The sequence below is a fragment of the Aspergillus campestris genome (genome assembly GCF_002847485.1).
Source record: "Aspergillus campestris IBT 28561 chromosome Unknown P168scaffold_1, whole genome shotgun sequence".
Lineage (NCBI taxonomy): Eukaryota > Fungi > Ascomycota > Eurotiomycetes > Eurotiales > Aspergillaceae > Aspergillus > Aspergillus campestris.
In genome coordinates this window covers 2,821,108-2,838,558 of record NW_020194336.1, presented here as the reverse complement: position 1 = coordinate 2,838,558, position 17,451 = coordinate 2,821,108, and the positions used below count along the sequence as shown (strand labels likewise).

The 17,451-nt window shown below is 52.5% G+C and overlaps 6 protein-coding genes across 6 annotated transcripts; 4 read left to right on the top strand and 2 right to left on the bottom strand.

Moving 5' to 3' along the window:
• Positions 1–542: 542 nt before the first annotated feature.
• Positions 543–2,731, top strand: P168DRAFT_229588 (STE20 family serine/threonine-protein kinase; the record flags this gene model as incomplete). Its single annotated transcript, XM_024833193.1, has 6 exons — positions 543–591; positions 653–720; positions 791–958; positions 1,012–1,613; positions 1,670–2,332; positions 2,464–2,731. The coding sequence occupies 6 exons, from the start codon at positions 543–545 to the stop codon at positions 2,729–2,731; spliced, it is 1,818 nt and encodes a 605-aa protein (XP_024697289.1).
• A 1,321-nt stretch (positions 2,732–4,052) lies between these two features.
• On the top strand, positions 4,053–6,578 carry P168DRAFT_286770 (uncharacterized protein). The gene is made up of 2 exons (XM_024836420.1): positions 4,053–5,918; positions 5,986–6,578. The coding sequence occupies exons 1-2, from the start codon at positions 4,420–4,422 to the stop codon at positions 6,197–6,199; spliced, it is 1,713 nt and encodes a 570-aa protein (XP_024697288.1). The 5' UTR covers positions 4,053–4,419; the 3' UTR covers positions 6,200–6,578.
• A 210-nt stretch (positions 6,579–6,788) lies between these two features.
• P168DRAFT_323772 (translocation channel protein TIM22) lies at positions 6,789–7,983 on the top strand. Its single transcript, XM_024840732.1, has 3 exons — positions 6,789–7,067; positions 7,133–7,228; positions 7,307–7,983. The coding sequence occupies exons 1-3, from the start codon at positions 6,969–6,971 to the stop codon at positions 7,643–7,645; spliced, it is 534 nt and encodes a 177-aa protein (XP_024697287.1). The 5' UTR covers positions 6,789–6,968; the 3' UTR covers positions 7,646–7,983.
• A 70-nt stretch (positions 7,984–8,053) lies between these two features.
• On the bottom strand, positions 8,054–9,656 carry P168DRAFT_278253 (MmgE/PrpD family protein; the record flags this gene model as incomplete). The annotated part of the gene is made up of 4 exons (XM_024835676.1): positions 8,054–8,186; positions 8,253–9,034; positions 9,112–9,249; positions 9,342–9,656. The coding sequence occupies 4 exons, from the start codon at positions 9,654–9,656 to the stop codon at positions 8,054–8,056; spliced, it is 1,368 nt and encodes a 455-aa protein (XP_024697286.1).
• Positions 9,657–9,963: 307 nt separating this feature from the next.
• On the bottom strand, positions 9,964–11,336 carry P168DRAFT_263076 (cysteine synthase A). The gene is made up of 2 exons (XM_024834779.1): positions 11,170–11,336; positions 9,964–11,088 (listed from the first exon to the last, which is right to left on the bottom strand). The coding sequence occupies exons 1-2, from the start codon at positions 11,285–11,287 to the stop codon at positions 10,091–10,093; spliced, it is 1,116 nt and encodes a 371-aa protein (XP_024697285.1). The 5' UTR covers positions 11,288–11,336; the 3' UTR covers positions 9,964–10,090.
• A 444-nt stretch (positions 11,337–11,780) lies between these two features.
• P168DRAFT_323770 (condensin subunit YCG1) lies at positions 11,781–15,558 on the top strand. Its single transcript, XM_024840731.1, has 2 exons — positions 11,781–14,005; positions 14,071–15,558. Exons 1-2 carry the CDS (start codon positions 11,954–11,956, stop codon positions 15,370–15,372), a joined length of 3,354 nt encoding a protein of 1,117 aa, XP_024697284.1. The 5' UTR covers positions 11,781–11,953; the 3' UTR covers positions 15,373–15,558.
• The last annotated feature ends 1,893 nt before the right edge of the window (positions 15,559–17,451 follow it).

The window sequence follows — 17,451 nt, the reverse complement described above, 5'->3', positions numbered from 1 at the left end:
CCATCATATAATTGCTGCCTAGTTGGGGGCGTTGAAATTAAGACATAAACAAAACATGTGCTGCCAGTTTGAGCATCCTGTTCTATAGTCTCCTGGAAAGATGAGATTCTCCGAGGGAATAGACTCCACGAATTGAAGAATTCATAGAACGTCAGTGGTATATAGAAAGTACATGCCTGAGGCAGTAAAGATGACATAATCACTGGCCCCTGCGCGGGTGGGACTTGGCTCGCACAGACTCGATCGGTTGCCATGCGCTACGGCCTGTTGTTTCCCGCGAACCATGGGAAAGTGCGGATTCGACCATCGGATGCGATCTGTTAGTATTTGGGTTCACCCACTGTTTCCACTCTACAGATCTATCCCCGATTGCCCAAAAGTCGCTTCATGCGACTTATCCAGCTCAGCTTGAAAGGTTGACTGTTTGGTCATAGCTAGCTGGCTGGCTGCGTGGGTCGTCGTTTGTATTTTTGCTTTCATTTTCCATTTTTGCATCGCCCTTGAAGGACAATTGGGTAGGCGACACCGATCTCTCGCGAACCATGGCGGACGATATGGCAAATCATTACCAGATGCTGGAGGAGTTGGGAAGTGAGTTCGATAAATTGGAATCGTGGTCAATTGCAGGAACTGATGCGAGCGACTGTTGCAGGTGGGAGCTTTGGCACGGTATACAAAGCCATTGAAAAAGCGACGGGGGAGATTGTTGCAGTGAAACACGTACGTGAACGCGATATGCAATCCGGTTTTCAGGAAAAGCAATAAGACTGACTCTAGAACACATGACTAGATTGATCTCGAGTCGAGCGAAGATGATATCCAAGAGATTCAGCAAGAGATCTCCGTTTTGGCCACATGCGCTAGTCAATACGTGACACAGTACAAAGCGAGCTTTCTTCGAGGACACAAGTTATGGATTGTCATGGAATATCTGGGCGGAGGATCGTGTCTCGATCTGGTAAAAGCAAACCGACCTGTCTGATGCAGGATCCATCGCTAATGTGGATACAGCTGAAACCCGGGGTCTTTAACGAGGCCCATGTCGCGATCATCTGTCAACAGCTGCTACAAGGCCTTGAATACTTGCATAGCGAAGGCAAAATCCATCGGGACGTTAAGGCGGCCAACGTACTCCTCTCGCATACCGGGAAAGTGAAGCTTGCGGACTTTGGGGTGGCGGCACAGCTGGTGAATATCAAATCACAGCGAAATACTTTTGTCGGGACCCCGTTCTGGATGGCACCAGAAGTAATCCAGCAGGCTGGATACGACTATAAAGCAGATATTTGGTCTCTAGGAATCACTGCCATCGAGATCATCAATGGGGAACCGCCGCATGCGAGTACCCACCCGATGAAGGTGCTCTTTTTGATTCCCAAGGAGGCCGCTCCTCGCTTGGAGGGCAACGAATACAGTAGTGCCTTTAAAGATTTCATCTCGCAGTGCTTAACGAAGGACCCCGACCGGAGACCCAGCGCGAAGGAGCTCTTGAGGCACAAATTTATTCGCAATGCGGGGAAGACTGAAGCGTTACAGGAACTCATCCAGCGGAAGCAAGACTGGGATGCAGGACGAGGCGTGAGCCGCAATGTCAAATACTATGCCGAATCCCTGTGCGTGTTCCTAGGCCATTCTGATGAGACGTCGACTAACAAAACAACTTTGGCAGAAACACGATGACCAACTTGCAGGACGATGACGATTGGGTTTTCGACACCGTTAGAGCACCGACAATGAAGATAGCCGAGGACCCGGAAGACATATTCCGTGAGCCAGAAAGCCAAAATCTTGTATACGACGAGACCTCCGAAACTTCCGAAATGATGGAAAGCTTGCACATCTCCAACAGCCCGCCCGTTGCACCTAAGCAGGTTCCGAACTCGACAGTGCGGCGCATTCCGGCTCCCGAACGGATCCCTTCGATCAAGCGACCTCAAAAAAAGCGACGATCCAGCGGTTTCAAACAGCCCCTCGGAGTTGACTTGACCTTCGGCAATAGTCCATCGGCAGTCCGCCCATTCCGTCGCGTTTCCGACAAGGCACCGCTGAACGCAACTGACAGTCACTATTCGCCTCCATATTCTTCCAGCAATGGGGAGAATGCTAGTCCCAACGCCATATCCACCGAGGGGAACAGTAAAGAGGCGTCTCTAGGCCGTCGGGCGTACAGCAAAGCTGTAGGGATGGCTTGCCAAGAAGTTCTGGGGACAACTGGGGATCAAGACAAGCGCGAGGCGATTTCGCGGCTGGCAGAAGCTTGGAGTGACCTGGAAATGGTGGACCCCGAAGGACTTTTCCACATCCTCAGGGTCACCAATGAGAAGCTTCAAGCGTAAGTGGTTCTTCTTCTGTTTACCTCCTGTTTTCCATTTTTCTGGTTTTCTACTGGTGTCCTCCATTAGCGCTCTTGTCCTCTTCCCCAACCATCTGCTTCTAACGATTTGCTAACACTTCTTGGTCCAGTGACACCAAGCTGTCAGGTCTCGTTCCACAAGCTCCACCACCCGAATCTCCACAGAAGCCTCGATTAATTTTGGCACAAAACAACCCACACCTAAAAAGCCACAAGCGGCGGCAGTCGACAGCTACGGTTGAGCCTAACCTGCAACCGGCGCAGCTAGCCAGCCTACCGGGCCAGCAAGTTCCTGGAATGGAGCACACCAAGCAGCTGTCGGATGTCCTCTACCAATGTTGGTCCGAAGGCCTTCGCAACCGCTGGGCTGGGCTTTGAATGACACTTTCACTTGGTGAAGAGCATCCTTCTACTTTTCCTCTTTCCCACATCCCTTTTCTTCCATTCGCTGTATAAATGGTCTATGTGGCGTTCGTTGTACTATGTTCTTTCCCCTTGCTTTGCACTCGTTTCCCGTCCTTTTCAGCTTTTGATTGATTACTAGCGTTCGCTTGACTGTTTCTTGATGCACCTGATAGGGTTCTTATACGTTCGTTTTCCTGCGTCTGTCTTTTGGAGTTGGTTGCTGATGGCTGGCACCCCATGGTTGATTCCCCCTCTGCCAACAGTATAGCATGACCCGTACTCTGCGGCCCTGCGGGTCTGCTTGCCCACATCTTCTAGCCGTTACTGGTCCCTCTCTTTTCCATGCTGCGATATCTTTGGCGAGGACCCGGGTCTGGAGTTTGCATTTGACTCTGTTTGTGATGGATTGCTGTCATGGGCTTTGCTTTTCTTTTGTTGATAGATTTGTCCCCTGTACATTTTCTTTTTCATCCCCCTTTGCGAATATTGGCTGGGATAGTCGTGTAATTATCATGATCTACTTTTTGTACGAATGTGTGTACGGACATAGATACCTAACAAGGCAGAGTGATGGTCCAAGACGGCCCTGCGAATTCTTTGGTAGGCAGATAGCTTCCAATATAGCTATGCTCTTGGTAGTAGCAGGAACCTTTGAACATGTCATCCCTGCTATTTTCCAGATATTCACCCCCGTCCATGTACGACCGTTATATAATCGATGATTGACATCCCTACTACCCTGTCAGATAGGGCTGGTGATCCACCACGAGGTGTTCCATGTGCGGCTGTCAACCACCTGCAGACAGACACTGACTCGGGTTTAGATCTAGCGGTCAAGCAGGGGGTTCTCAATCGGTGCAACCTCAGTAGATGTTGTCTGCTGTAGAGAACTCGCACTCCTTCCATAATCGACCTAGCAACGCCGAGAGAACTCCATTCCCCATTTTGGGAAAGGATTGTTCCCAGCAACGGTGAAAATCTCCGAGCGGCATCGCATCTAAGTCAGTCTACTACCACGAACTATTCCCAGATCATCCTGCAAGGAATATGCAATGAATCATCTTAAAGATGGATCGTCCGGTGGGATTATTATTAGCATCAACACTTCCAAGTCATCGACTCATCATACTAATTATAATACTCAATCTTAAATAAAATCAAGAAGAACCCGCATGAAACGGAGGTGAGCAGATCGTGCCCCTGAAAGGCCGGCCAGAAACTGGAGGCGGAAGGGATTCGCGCTCGACCCGCTCCGTCAGCAGAATCCTCTCTCCCCATCGCTCCTCCTTCGTCAATTAAACGGCCCTTACCGGCTCTTCTGGGTGATTACTACGGTATTAATTACCCTTTGGCCCTTCTAGGCGGGGAGACGGAAGCTATCTCGAAGACGGAAGAGGTCAAGAATGAGGACTAACCTGTTTGTCGTCTAGTTCAGTGATGCGTCTCCTGGCCCAGATTGTTTAATTTCTTCGCTGTCTCCTCTTCTCTGCCGCTCTCGACTACATTCCTTTCTTTTATTTTGACCCCCTGACGGCCTTCTTCTTCTTCTTTTCTCCATCCTCGACTATTGGCACGTTTCTTCCCCCGTTTCTCAGCTAGAGTTGAATGTTGTCACCCTTTCACCTCCTCGTCTCCCTCGACCAGTGAACCCTTGGTCCGTCATGGGGGATTCCCCGGGAACGGGCGAGCCGGGAACTGCGCCGGAAGCGTTCCAGCCATCCAAGTCGTCTTCACCTGACCAGAACCAGAACCAGAACCATGACGCCCCGAATCATCCGCCACCGTCAAATGATCTCGCCAATGATTTTGATCTCCAAAACCGCGAGCTTCGCCGACAGAAGCGATCGTCTCTTCCTGCTCGACCTCACGCCGCCGCTCGTCACAGTAAAAGGTTGACCTTGAACTTTCCCATCAGCATCCCCCCGGATTTGCTCTCAGAACCGAGTTCTGCGTCTCCCGGATCGATGACGCCAATCGGTCGTTCGTCCGCCCACCAATCGCCGGTGCCTGTCGGCAGCCCGCCGCTGGGCTTGGATGATAAGGATGATGGATCGGGGATCTTGACCGCCATCGCATCCCAAGAACGGAAGGTCCTGGAGCTCAAGGAGGAGTTGCAGCGAGCGGAAACCGAGCTGGACTCTTTGAAGAAGCAGTGGGCGCAGTCGGAGAAATCGAAGAAGCGCACGGAGATCAACTACCGCGCGGAGCCGCTGGTGCCGTTGAAAACGCCCGACCAGGTGATCGGCGACCCGCTCGCCCAACATAACCGGGAACGCAGCGGAGGGAGTGTCGACAGTCCATCCGCGACCCAGGCGAGGCTCAGCCGGGAGCTGGAGCGCCGTCAGAGCCTCCGCTCGGCGACGAACAAGGGCACTACCATCTCGTCGAATGGGAGGCGGGTGTTTCAGGGGTCGCACGCGCGGACTTTGTCTCTACTCTCCGCCGGCTCGGGCCCTACCAGCGGTAAAGCGCCTGGATCTGAATCACCCAGGGGCCAAGGAGAGGCGGAGCGGTTGGGTCGGCCTCCGCGGTCTGCGACCTTGCCATCCCTTGAACGCATGCCTGTGGCGATGGGTGATAAACAGGCCCAGGACGCGATGTCGCAGTGGGGACAGACCTTGCCTCCCCCGTCGCGGGAAATGCTCATGCGAACGGGCAAGCAGATGGCGTCCGACCTGAGGGAGGGACTCTGGACATTCTTGGAAGACATTCGACAGGCGACCGTCGGGGAAGAGGGAATCAACGCGACCGAAACGAGAACCATGCGGTCGTCCAGCTCGAAGTCACGGAGCAGAGACCGGTTGTCGGTCCAGGGAGACCGGCCGTCACGGTCGTCTTCGACGTCACAAAGCAAGGGGGCGGGGGCGAAACTTTCCGGTAAAGACTCGAAATCGGTGGACCTAGATATGTTGTTCTGGAGTGAATTCGGCATTGATACCCCTGGGCAGACGTCCCCGAGAGCACAAGAAGCGTCCAACAACCAAGACGGCACGACCGACCCCGCCGCGTCCAGTCCACCCGACGTTGATGATAACTGGGACGATTGGGAATCGCCGCAGCCGAAGAAGACGCACACCCCATCATCCAGCCACTCCACCTTGGCCTCGAAGCACGATCGGTCACCGACGACTCAGAACAGCAGTCCCCGGACTAGCACAAGGTAAGTTTTGGTATCTGTGCGCTTATGCAATTCTGGACCGTGTCGACCGAGATGCTGATTTGTCTAGCTTGGGCGATTGGCGCGCCACCCAGGATGCCAACATGTCCGATCCCAATGGTTCCGATGGAATCCCCTGGCCCGCCATCACGAAGCTGGCGCCCTCGAAGCTCACCCGCACCGCCTCGAACCTGATGGCGGAGTGGGAGCGCAGTCTCTCGCAATCCCCGGAAAGCGGGCACGAGAGGAGCTCTTCACTCGATAAGGACCACAAGAACGACTAGAGTCCACGCCCCCTTTCTTTTCCTGCTACAACCATTTGAGCGCATTTTTATCTCGGCTCTCGGTGCTACTGTAAATATATGCACCCGAGTAGCCTGCACGATCTACCTTTTTCATTTCTTGGTGACCGGATTTCCCTGGACATGAGACAGTACGGAATAACGCAGGGTTTATGATCGTTGATCCGAATACCCTTTATGATCACGCTTTTGACTACTTTACCCTTACGATCCTTGATGTCCATTTAACTTGTGTTTGGTCTGATTTACTTTTCTTTACTTTTCTTTACTTTTCTCTTCGATGACTTGGATGTTTACAACATTCTGGAATGTATATTTAAGTGTAGTTCAGTTAGACATTTTCAACCGAAGAACTTTATTTCTTTCCAAATCTATTGCGGCCTAGAAAGCCACCAGGACAATTTCTCCGTATGCAATCAATTCGGTGATTATAGTAGGATTGGTGGCGATATCGGTGTCTTCCCGAGAATCCTCCGGGATGTCACGTGTCATTCTGCGTCCATGGTCCGTCCGGCCCGCAGTAAATAAAATTGCGACAAATTCGCCCATCTCCGCAAAACCCCCGGAGATCACCAGCTTCGTCATTCTTTGGCGCTGTGTTTTGCGAGCTTTCCATCTTGGTTGCGTTTTGCATTTTTTTACTCGAGAGTTCTTCTTTGATATTTCCGGATCTCTCTGAAAACAGCTGAAACCCCGTTACTCGCCAAACGAAGAGAGAAAAAGACAAAACAAATAGTCAGCGCACGTCGCCATGAGTTTTCCTGGAATGACCTCGCCCGTGGGCATGGGTGGTGCCGGGGGTGCTGCCATGCCTGGGATGAGTGAGCAAGAGCAGATGATGGTCAAGTCGGTGAGTTTTGTCAAAAGGATTGCTATATCTATTCGACCGGCAGGACGCTAATCTCCAATGTATAGATGCAAGCCGCCATGGAGTCGTGTCCGGTGAAGACCGTGATGGCCGGCGGTATGGGTTTCGCACTTGGTGGTGTGTTTGGCTTGTTCATGGCCAGTGTATGTCTTCTCTCCTACCCCTGATCTCCCTACGCGTGTGCTCTTGACCAGACAGCTAACGGACCGCCTCCACGACAGATGTCCTACGATTCCTCCTTCACCCCACAAGGCAAAGCCATCATGGACCTCCCCTGGAAGGAGCAAGTCCGCCGCGGCTTCAAGGACATGGGGACCCGCTCGTGGTCGTCGGCCAAGAACTTCGGTATCGTGGGTGCGCTTTACTCGGGCACGGAGTGCTGCATCGAGGGCCTGCGGGCTAAGAACGACCTCACCAACAGCGTCAGCGCTGGGTGCATCACCGGTGGCATTTTGGGCGCCAAGGCTGGGCCTCAGGCTGCGGCTGCTGGGTGTGTTGGTTTTGCGGCGTTCAGTGCTGCTATTGATGCTTATATGCGGATGCCGTCGGAGGATGATTGAACTGCTAGAGTGGTGTGAACCAATCCTTTTTCTTGCATGAATGGGATTGGTGGTGAAGATGACTGTAAGAGATGTGGAAAGGGGCTGATTGTCTGATTATACATTGGCACGGCGTTGACTTGTTTTGGGATAGAAGTGGCAGCATTGTGGCGTTATGGGTGTTTATTTTCTGCTGGGGTCTGCTTTGGCTGGCTCTGGCTTTCTGGCTCTCAACCTTATAGCTAATAGGTTTGAGGGCTGGTTTTGTTGTGTTGGTTTGCACATGGGACTCACAACTCTTCTGTATAGTATCTTGTTACATATTAGATTTAGATGTACGCACAAACAAGTGATCTTTGACACATCCATTTATTGTATAGCCTAGCATGGGCTCCAGTGGCAGTTTACAGCAACCACAGAATAGGAAAATTAGAATTGGAACCCCAGCACATTGCTTTCACTCTCGAGACCAGCAACGCGCTTCATGATGGCCTTGACCGGCGCCAGATCTGTTAGACCAGCATAATGCGCGAGCGTAGCCACCTTCGACTCCAATTCCGACCTGTGAGCAAATAGTCAGTATAGCCCATGACACTGGCTACTAGCCATCGTATGAAACAAGGCCTACCAAGACAACGTATCCCCCGGATCCCCCTTAACCACATCCACCTCCTCCGTATAGGAATCCCCACCCTTCGTCGTAACAGTAACACACCCCGTCCACTCCTCCGGAAACCTCCCATCAATCCGCTCATCCAGCACCATCTGCACCCTCGTCTGAAACTCCCGAATCACCCCATCCCGCAGCGCCTCCTCCGTGAAATCATTGATCGACGCCCGCCGATACTTCGCCGCAACGCCCAGCACAAACCCCATCGAGAACTTGCTCTGATGCACCGTCTCAGCCTGCTCGCTCATCGACAGCACATTAATCCCAGCCTGGTACATGCGCGCCACGACGCTCTCGATATCGCCGATCTTCACATCATGCGTCTCGACGATCTTCAGCAGCGCGTCTACGCTGGGATGCGTGTGTCGGCAAGATGCGTGCCACTTGAAGCTCGACTCTAGCACGGAGTATTTCTGCCCCAGTAGGGCGTCGATTGCTGTTGGGATAGTCGCTCCTGATGGGACGAGCGAGGCTCCCATCCCCCGCTTTCCCTCGAGAACGTCGCGCGGGCCGAGCAGGTCCGCCTGCGCTGTGTACGCCGCGAAGATCCCGTCGAAGCAGGCCTTGCCGGTGTGCACTTGCTTTGAGTGTGTCGCGTCGAGTAGGAACTGCCATAGTCCGGCGGCTTGCGTTCCGGCTGTGCCTAGTGCTGAGAGCGTCTTGTCGGTGTCGAGGTTGAGGAGCTTTGCTGCTGCTGCGGCGGCGCCGAGGGTTCCTGCTGTTGCTGTTGAGTGGAAGTTCTACTGTCTGTTAGCTAGATACCTGGCTTATAGATACCGTACGAATGTACACCACGACGGGAAAAGAATGTACATACCTGGTAATGCGTCTTCCCAAGATACTCCCCCGTCCGACAAGCAACCTCATACCCAACCACACAAGCAGTGATGAACTCCTTCCCAGTCGCTCCCTTCTCCTGCGCTACAGCCAGCGCCGTGGGGAACACAACCGTTGCCTTTACACAAATCAGCCACGCCATTCATATATAGATATATTCTCAACCTTTCCCCAACCCGCAGAAGAACGCTGGGAATAGAGAAAACCCACCGGATGCACAATACTACAATTATGCAAATCATCCTGCTCAACAACATGCGACGCCGCGCCATTCACAAGCGCCGCAAACGCAGCACTGCTTGTCCCCCCGCTGGCATCTACAATCTCGCTCTTGCCAGACGCGGGGCCCATCTGTTTGCTGAAGGCTGCTATCGCTGCTATGGCGGGGTGGTGGCGGCCGGCGATGGCGCAGCCGATCCAGTCGACGAAGAGGGATTTGGTGCGTTGGATGGCTGCTTCTGGGAGGTCGTCGTATGTGAGTGTCGTGCACCATCTGGCGAGGTTTTCGGTTCGTGTTGGTGTCATTTTCTTTGGTTTGGTTTGCTTGAGTTGGGATGTTTTTGGTTTGGGCTGTTTGGTAGGGAAGTACGTGTTGGAATATTATGTTAAGGGCGTGTTCAGTGTAGTAGTAATGTAAAAGGTGTTGAAGTTCTGTTCCCTGTATTCAGTCAATCCCCGGATTCGAGGCTATAGTTACTACTCCGCATGGAGGCGCGGGGCGCATCAGTGGGGTTGATAACGGGTATAGAGAACCCCCCACGCAGCCGATATCCGTGCCGAGGTTACAATTACGGTTCTGTTGAAGACGGATTGTCATACTCGCACGCATGCAGTCAAATCAAATTGCTATGTACAGTAATGATCACATTGAAACGTTCAGCGTGAGTACGGCAGCTGTCGTAACCGTATTGGTTGTGTCCAACCGTCTATAAACTCTTTTTAAAAGACTTAATGCTTGTTTAAGGAAGCACAATGTACTTCTCAAGGTGCTTGGGAATGGCATTGCGCAACCCCTTGTTCTGCAGCCACGTGTCCGAGAACAGGCGATCCGCGTACCGGTAAGCACCATCGCAGAGGATGGTGACGACCGTGTTGCCCTTGCCGAGCTTCTCCGCGACTTCCTTCGCGGCGACAACGTTGAGCGCGGAGCTCGCCCCCAGGTACAGACCTTCTTCGTCCAGGCAGCGGTACACCATCTCAATGGACTTCTCGTCGGCGATGGTCAGCGAGCCGTCCAGCAGGTCAACATCCGGCGCCAGGTTGTCCGTCACACGGCCCTGTCCAATACCCTCGGTGATGCTGCTTCCGGACCGCTCCTTCAGCGTGCCTCCACTCTGGATGTAGCTGTGCAGCACACTGCCCGGCGGGTCAGCCAGGAAACACTTGACCTTCCCGTCGCTGGCATCCTTCAGCGCGCGCGTGATACCCGCCAGCGTGCCACCAGTGCCAGTCGCACAAGTGAAAGCGTCGACCTTGCCGCCCGTCTGGGCCCAGATCTCCGGACCGGTGGTGGCAATGTGCGCCTGGCGGTTGGCGGTGTTGTCGAACTGGTTCGTCCAGACGGCGTTCTCGAGCGACTCGGCGTGTCTCCGGGCCTGGTGGTTGTAGTTCTGCGGGTTGTCAAACGCCACCGCGGGGACAGGGTACACCTCCGCACCCAGCAGACGCAGCAGATCGATCTTGCCCTGCGACTGGGTGTTGGGCATGTAGATCACGAGCTTGTATCCCTTCGACCGGCACACGTGCGCCAACCCAATACCCGTGTTGCCTGCGGTGCCTTCCACAACCGTTCCACCGGGCTTGAGCAGGCCCTTCTCCTCGGCGTCTTTGACCACGAATAACGCCGCGCGATCCTTCACACTGCCACCGGGGTTCTGGAACTCGGCTTTGCCGAGGATGTTGCAGCCGGTCTGCTCGGAGAGGCGCTTCAGGCGGATGAGCGGCGTGTTTCCGATTGCTGAAACGCATGTCAGCAATCTCTCGTTCGTTCAATTTCGCTGTTGTTGGGGGAGAGCCTGGTAAGGTGCCAGTGCCGTACCTTCCGTAAGGCCGTTGACATAGCCCTGCGCCTGCGACACTCGCACTGCATAACCAGTCGAGCCCTCTGCGGCACGGAGGGCCGTGGTGCCAAATCGCCGAACACTTTGACGGAACATATTGTCTTGATTTTAAAATCCAACACAGGCACCCCAGAACGCCGTTAGAATGACTGTCTGGGAAAGAAGGAAGAATGGATGGACAATCATCGATGTTGGGGAGCCGATCATCGGCGTTAGTCAGCAGGAGTCACGTGCACGATGGCGTGCTTGACGATAGCGATAGAGTGGTTACATGATAGGAAGCGGAGACGCGCCAGAGCAACATGACGTTATTTTCATATACCATGCTTGATTATAGAGAGAGATGCCATACATATATTGGTCTTAATTGTTCCTCGGGGGAGCGTGACTGATCCAAAGGGCAGATTGTCCCCGCTCCAGTAGTAGTAGTACAGTAGTAGAGACTCAATGCAGCCCTAGCCCTTATCGGGCTATTTCCCGTTTGGGCTGTTTGTTTATGCGCAACCCCGTGACTGTCCTGTCACCTCGTTATTATCATCTATCGCTCCGCCAAAAACGCCGCAACTTCAATTTCGCATCCCCGCTGCGACACCACCTACCACTTACACCAGGGAGTGCTGCGCGGAATCGCCGCTTTCCACAGAGAAAATATCAAATCCAACCATAGATGACGCTGTTTGGTAATGGTTTTTGATTTTATCAACACCCCCACCCGCTGAGCGACATTCCTCACGACATACCCCTCCTCACTATTACAACATCATGCCTGCTCGAGTTTCCGCCCGTTCGACATCAGGCTCGTCACGCAAGGCGTCAGCACAGTCATCTGTCTCAGGAGGACGTGCGGGTTCCGCGACACCCTCGTTCGCCATCCCAGAAGAGCCCGAAGCCCCCGAAGCCGTCCCGAGCCTGCGTCGCGATGTCGGTTCGCTCTTTGCAGACGCCCAGCGGTCGACGACTGGTCACCGTAAACTCGTCGTTCGTCTGAGGAAACTCCAAGAATCATGCTGCGGAATTTCTCGAAAGTCTAAGAAGGATGACAAAAGTGCGCCAGAACCTATACTACCGACCGAGGAGACCCTGCCGGAGAAGGAGCTTAACGTGGAGATCGGTCGCTGCATGCTGCGTATCTTGGTAATCAAGAAATCCGAACCCGTCGGTGACCGCATCTTGCGATTCCTTGGAACTTTCTTGACCCATGCGTCGGAGAAAGACGCGGAGCTCTTCGCCTCGGACGATGATGATGAGGGTATACCTGAAACGCCGACTGCGCGCTTGACGGCCAGTTTGGTCGCTCTCCTTGCTCCTATCATGTCTGCAAAGGACAGAACCGTGCGCTTCCGTGCGACTCAGACCATCGTTCATATCGTCAACTCATTGGAAACGGTGGATGATGATGTGTACCGTGCCGTCCGCCAGGGCCTGCTGAGGCGAATCAGAGACAAAGAACCTTCCGTGCGGGTGCAAGCCGTAATGGGATTAGGCCGTCTAGCCGGGAATGAGGATGAGGAAGAGGACGACGATAGCAGTGCCCTTGTCGAGAAACTTGTCGATATCATGCAGAACGATACGAGCGCCGATGTGCGCAAGACCTTGCTTGTCAACCTACCCCTTATGCAAAGGACACTTCCATACCTCCTTGAAAGAGCCCGAGATCTCGATGCCCCTACGCGGCGTGCCTTGTATTCCCGTCTACTTCCCACACTAGGCGACTTCCGACATCTGTCACTGTCAATGCGAGAGAAGATGCTCCGATGGGGCCTACGTGACCGAGATGAGAGTGTCAGGAAGGCCACCGGAAAACTTTTCTACGATCGCTGGGTTGAGGACTGTGCAGGGACCAATAGCGAATCTGAAGGGGGACCTACAGGCCAGCGTTCCCCACCCAACATTCCAGCTTTGTTGGAATTGCTAGAGAGAATTGATGTGGTCAATGCCGGTATCGAGTCTGGCATCGCTCACGAAGCAATGGCCAGCTTCTGGGAGGGACGGCCCGACTATAGGGAGGCCGTCGTCTTCGACGAGCCGTTCTGGGAGTCGCTAACCGCAGAAGCGGTCTTCCTCCTCCGGTCATTCAATGATTTTTGCCGTGTGGAAAATGACGGAAAATACGACAGTCTTGCCGACGAGAAGATGCCCGAAGTGACCGCCTTTGCATACTATCTGAACAAGTATCTGACGGATCTCTTAGAACGGAAGCGGGCTGCCAAGGAGAATCCTGACGCGAACGAGGATGATGACGTTGAGCAGGAGTTCATCGCTGAACAACTCCTACACATTGCATTGACTCTGGATTACAGCGATGAGGTTGGACGACGAAAGATGTTTTCTCTCCTGCGCGAGTCGCTGGCTATCCCTGAGATGCCGCAGGAGTGCACGAAGCTTGCCGTTGAGACCCTGAGGTCTGTCTGTGGCCCTGCGACAGCTGCCGAAAGCGAATTCTGCAGTGTTGTTCTCGAAGCCATTGCCGAAGTTCACGACACCATCGTCACTGAGGATAGCTTCGTGTCTGCCAAATCTGAGATCAGCGACGACGCCAGCTCCCGTCAACGGTCCGAGACTCCGGGTGGCGAAGACAACAAACCCTTCAACAAGGAGGAGGCTAAGGCCAAGGTGCTTCGGGAAATCATGGTCAACATGAAGTGTCTGCATATTGCGCTGTGTATGCTGCAGAATGTAGAAGGGAACTTGCAGGAGAACATGAACTTGGTGACAATGTTGAACAACCTGGTCGTCCCTGCTGTCCGAAGCCACGAGGCACCCATTCGGGAGAGGGGTCTGGAGTGCCTGGGCCTCTGTTGCATGCTGGATAAGGTCAGTATATCTACAGTCCATATACTTTGTTGACTGCGCCATACTAATCAAAATGTCATTTGCAGACGCTAGCCGAGGAGAATATGTCTCTCTTCATCCACTGCTACAGCAAAGGCCATGAGGGCTTGCAAGTCACGGCACTCCAGATTTTGTGCGATATGGTAACGACTCATCCCACATTGCTCGCGCCTGTCACCCAATCCGATGGGGAGACCGTGTCCCCGCCGGTGTTCCAAAAGCCGCTCCTCAAGTGCTTTTCACGCGCACTCAAAGCAAATTCGCCCATCACCGTGCAGGCAGCTGCGGCGACTGCCTTGTCCAAGCTGCTACTCACCAACGCTTTTGCGCCATCCAAGGGCAATATCCCACAGGCCATCCAGGAATACAACGAAGCCGCCATCGATACTCTACTACAATCGTTGGTTCTATCCTTCTTCCACCCTCGCACCCGCGAAAACCCGGCTCTCAGACAGGCACTGGCCTACTTCTTCCCCGTATACTGTCACTCCAATGTTTCCAATACGGAGCACATGAGGAAGACTGCTGTGCCTGTTGTCCGTGCTGTGCTCAACGCTGCCGAGGAACATTACTCGCTTGAGGCAGAAGAGGATAGCGACGGAGACATCGATGAGAGTATCGGCGAGCGAGAGGTGAAAGCCCTGATGAGCGGTGTGGTGGGAATGCTTGCGGAGTGGACCGACGAGCGAAGAGTGATCGGCCTCGGTGGTGAGCGCGTCCTCGCCGGGGCTGCAGCTAGCAGCAACGCCTGCGGCTTCGTCCACCTCGCTCTGGTCAAAGACATCCTGGAGCGTGTCCTCGGCATCAGCGCCGGCCCCAACCGCTGCACCAAAGAGGAACGAAAGCTGCTCTTCTCCCTCCTCAGCAAACTCTACATCGCCCCGCCCCCGGCTGTCTCCTCCCGCTCTGGATCTCGCAACCCCGAAGGTGTCGACGACCAAGGGTTCAACTCCAGTGTCCGCAGCGCGCAGATTGAGATCGCTCCCGAGAACACGGCCCTGGCGCAAGAAGTCAAGGAGCTTCTGGACCAGACGATCGAGGAGGGCCTGGCGGCCGAGGCAGCCGGCCGGAATGCCCTGGTCAAGGTCAAGAACTCCGTTCTGAAGCTCCTGGCCACGGCGAGCGGCTCCCGGCGCAGCAGCGCCAGACCGCGCGACGGCACCGATGAGGGAGACAGCGACATGATGAGCGTCCGTTCGGGAAGTGTCCGCTCCGGCAGTGTTCGTCCATCGATCGAGCACGGGGCGCTCCGTCGGGGTGTCTCGGTTGAGCCGAGCATTATGGAAGAAGACGAGAACGACGATAGCCGGACGACGATTATCAAGTCTGAGGCTGGGGATGAGGTGTAGATTTGATTCACGTTTGCTGTCTTTCTTTCTCTTTTCTATATTGAATAGGCTCGGCGTTCGTTGAAGTGTGTTTTCTTTATAGGTTGGCTGGTATAGGTGTCATGAGTGGATGGATGGATGGGATGGCAATGTACTTACATTTTTCTTCTTCTATGGGATTCATTTATATGATTTGTTTTCTTCAGTCAATGCTACTTCTACTCCAAGTTCCTGATATGTATCGTATCGTATCGTGTCTATTCCACAATCAAGCCCGGAGAATTCAACAAACCAAACCATCAACAACGGCATAATTACCATCCCAATTTCCAGCCATTGCAAACAGGCAAATTCCACCACCAATGGATTAAACACAAACAGACCATCCATCGACAGGGAACAAAAATCCAAAAGTCAGAGCCAATAGTCACAGTAATCCACGGTGGCAAATTAAAGCCTAGCAGGCTGGAGGCTGTCGAGCTCCCCGCAAATGCACACACTCTTACCTCATACCTTCCCTAGTCTACTAGTGTCTCGGAGCTATCCTATCATGGAGGAATGGCCAGATAATCCGATACTAGGTACTACTCCGTTTGTTAGATACATAGGTATGTATGTAGTACCTCCCCTCAAGCAGAACCAAACATTCGGACATTTGGTCCCGAGTGGGGAGGGCAGCAAATGTCTCACCATTGAGGTTGTCAGACTGTCGATACCTTCTTCATATGCTAGGTAGGTTGGTTATTGCCTAGACGCTAATGATACATGGACATCTGTAAAGGGAGGTAAGTACTCTTACCTACTGGGAGCATGATTTCCTTGGATTGTGGTTGCTCTGTTCTCTGGCTCTTACAGCCTGGGGATTTGGAGAGCCTTGGGGGTGATAACTATTAATTGGTATTATTGTGATTGTTATTCTGTCTGCCTGGCATGGATTATAGATAGTATTAATAATTCTATGCAGACGGTGAAATCCACTGCGTTTGTTGGCTGGTCAGATTGGTGGGGATTAAGGCCAGGCCCACGCCGTGTTCTTTTGATGGTGTTGGGAATATGGTCTTCTTTTATTGTTATTAATGTTATTAAAATTCTTCTTTTGTATAACTTCTTGAATATATATATTTGATATATATCTATTCTTCTGGTAAACTGTGAAGAATTTGTATAGTGGACTGGATACAGATTGATGGATGTAATGATGTTGTGATGCTGTTTGTTGCCTGTTATTGTTGTAATCTGTAAGTACTTGGTTACTAGTAAAACATAGAGTAATATACCTCTATCCATACACCTCAACTGTGATCTATATCTATCTACTCACCCATTTGACAGGAAGAATGCCTGTATGTTTATAGTCATTATTTAGGTGCTCTGTACAGGGTAGATATCTCCTCATTATCACTACTAGTGATCGGTTTTTTCATCAATTCTAGAATTGATGATATCTTAATATAGAGGTATCTATCCATCCCCTATTACTTACTTAAACACTGCCTGATACTGCATTACACCACCGTCAGTATCACTCCTGACAGTCGACATCTGAACAATCCTCTGCGCATCCAAAAGTACCTAGAAAGAACTGCATATCAGAGTAGCAAATAGTGACGCCAGATCCATTCATACAGCTGCAGACTCCCATGCATTGGATTATTTCCTCCGTCTTCCAGCTGTAATAGATCGGGTGTATACATCCACTCTCCATCAATACCGCCTTGATACATGAATCCTTGTGTATTGGCCGCCTTCCCACACAGAGACCGATGTATCTCCAATTAATTAACAGAGCAGTCTCAGGGAGTAACCTCGGTGGGAGAGAGGTTACTTCCATGAGATCATAGCTGGGGTCAGTATTTAACAACTGTCCCGATCAAGATTTCCAGATTCAACTGGAGTGACTACTGAAGTTAGAAGTAAAGAAAACAGAAAGAAAAACAAAGAACAAGAGTAAATCTGGTACGGGTTAGTGAAGTCGAACCACTTTCAACCCCGAAACTTTTCTGTTTAATCTCGACGCTCCACCTGGGAAAAAGGGAAAAAAAAAAAAAAAAAAAGAACCTACGGTGGACCAACTTTCACTTTTCCTTTCCTTTCTCTCTC

What these genes read in the sequence shown, in the direction of transcription:
- P168DRAFT_323770 (XM_024840731.1), top strand. Translation starts at nt 11,954, where the DNA reads ATGCCTGCTCGAGTTTCCGCCCGTTCGACATCAGGCTCGTCACGCAAG. An exon ending in TCTGTTGCATGCTGGATAAG is followed by an intron (nt 14,006 to 14,070) that starts GTCAGTATATCT and finishes TGTCATTTGCAG; the next exon opens with ACGCTAGCCGAGGAGAATAT.
- P168DRAFT_263076 (XM_024834779.1), bottom strand. Translation starts at nt 11,287, where the DNA reads ATGTTCCGTCAAAGTGTTCGGCGATTTGGCACCACGGCCCTCCGTGCC. An exon ending in TGTCAACGGCCTTACGGAAG is followed by an intron (nt 11,089 to 11,169) that starts GTACGGCACTGG and finishes CATGCGTTTCAG; the next exon opens with CAATCGGAAACACGCCGCTC.
- P168DRAFT_286770 (XM_024836420.1), top strand. Translation starts at nt 4,420, where the DNA reads ATGGGGGATTCCCCGGGAACGGGCGAGCCGGGAACTGCGCCGGAAGCG. An exon ending in AGTCCCCGGACTAGCACAAG is followed by an intron (nt 5,919 to 5,985) that starts GTAAGTTTTGGT and finishes TGATTTGTCTAG; the next exon opens with CTTGGGCGATTGGCGCGCCA.
- P168DRAFT_323772 (XM_024840732.1), top strand. Translation starts at nt 6,969, where the DNA reads ATGAGTTTTCCTGGAATGACCTCGCCCGTGGGCATGGGTGGTGCCGGG. An exon ending in AGCAGATGATGGTCAAGTCG is followed by an intron (nt 7,068 to 7,132) that starts GTGAGTTTTGTC and finishes TCCAATGTATAG; the next exon opens with ATGCAAGCCGCCATGGAGTC. An exon ending in TTGGCTTGTTCATGGCCAGT is followed by an intron (nt 7,229 to 7,306) that starts GTATGTCTTCTC and finishes CCTCCACGACAG; the next exon opens with ATGTCCTACGATTCCTCCTT.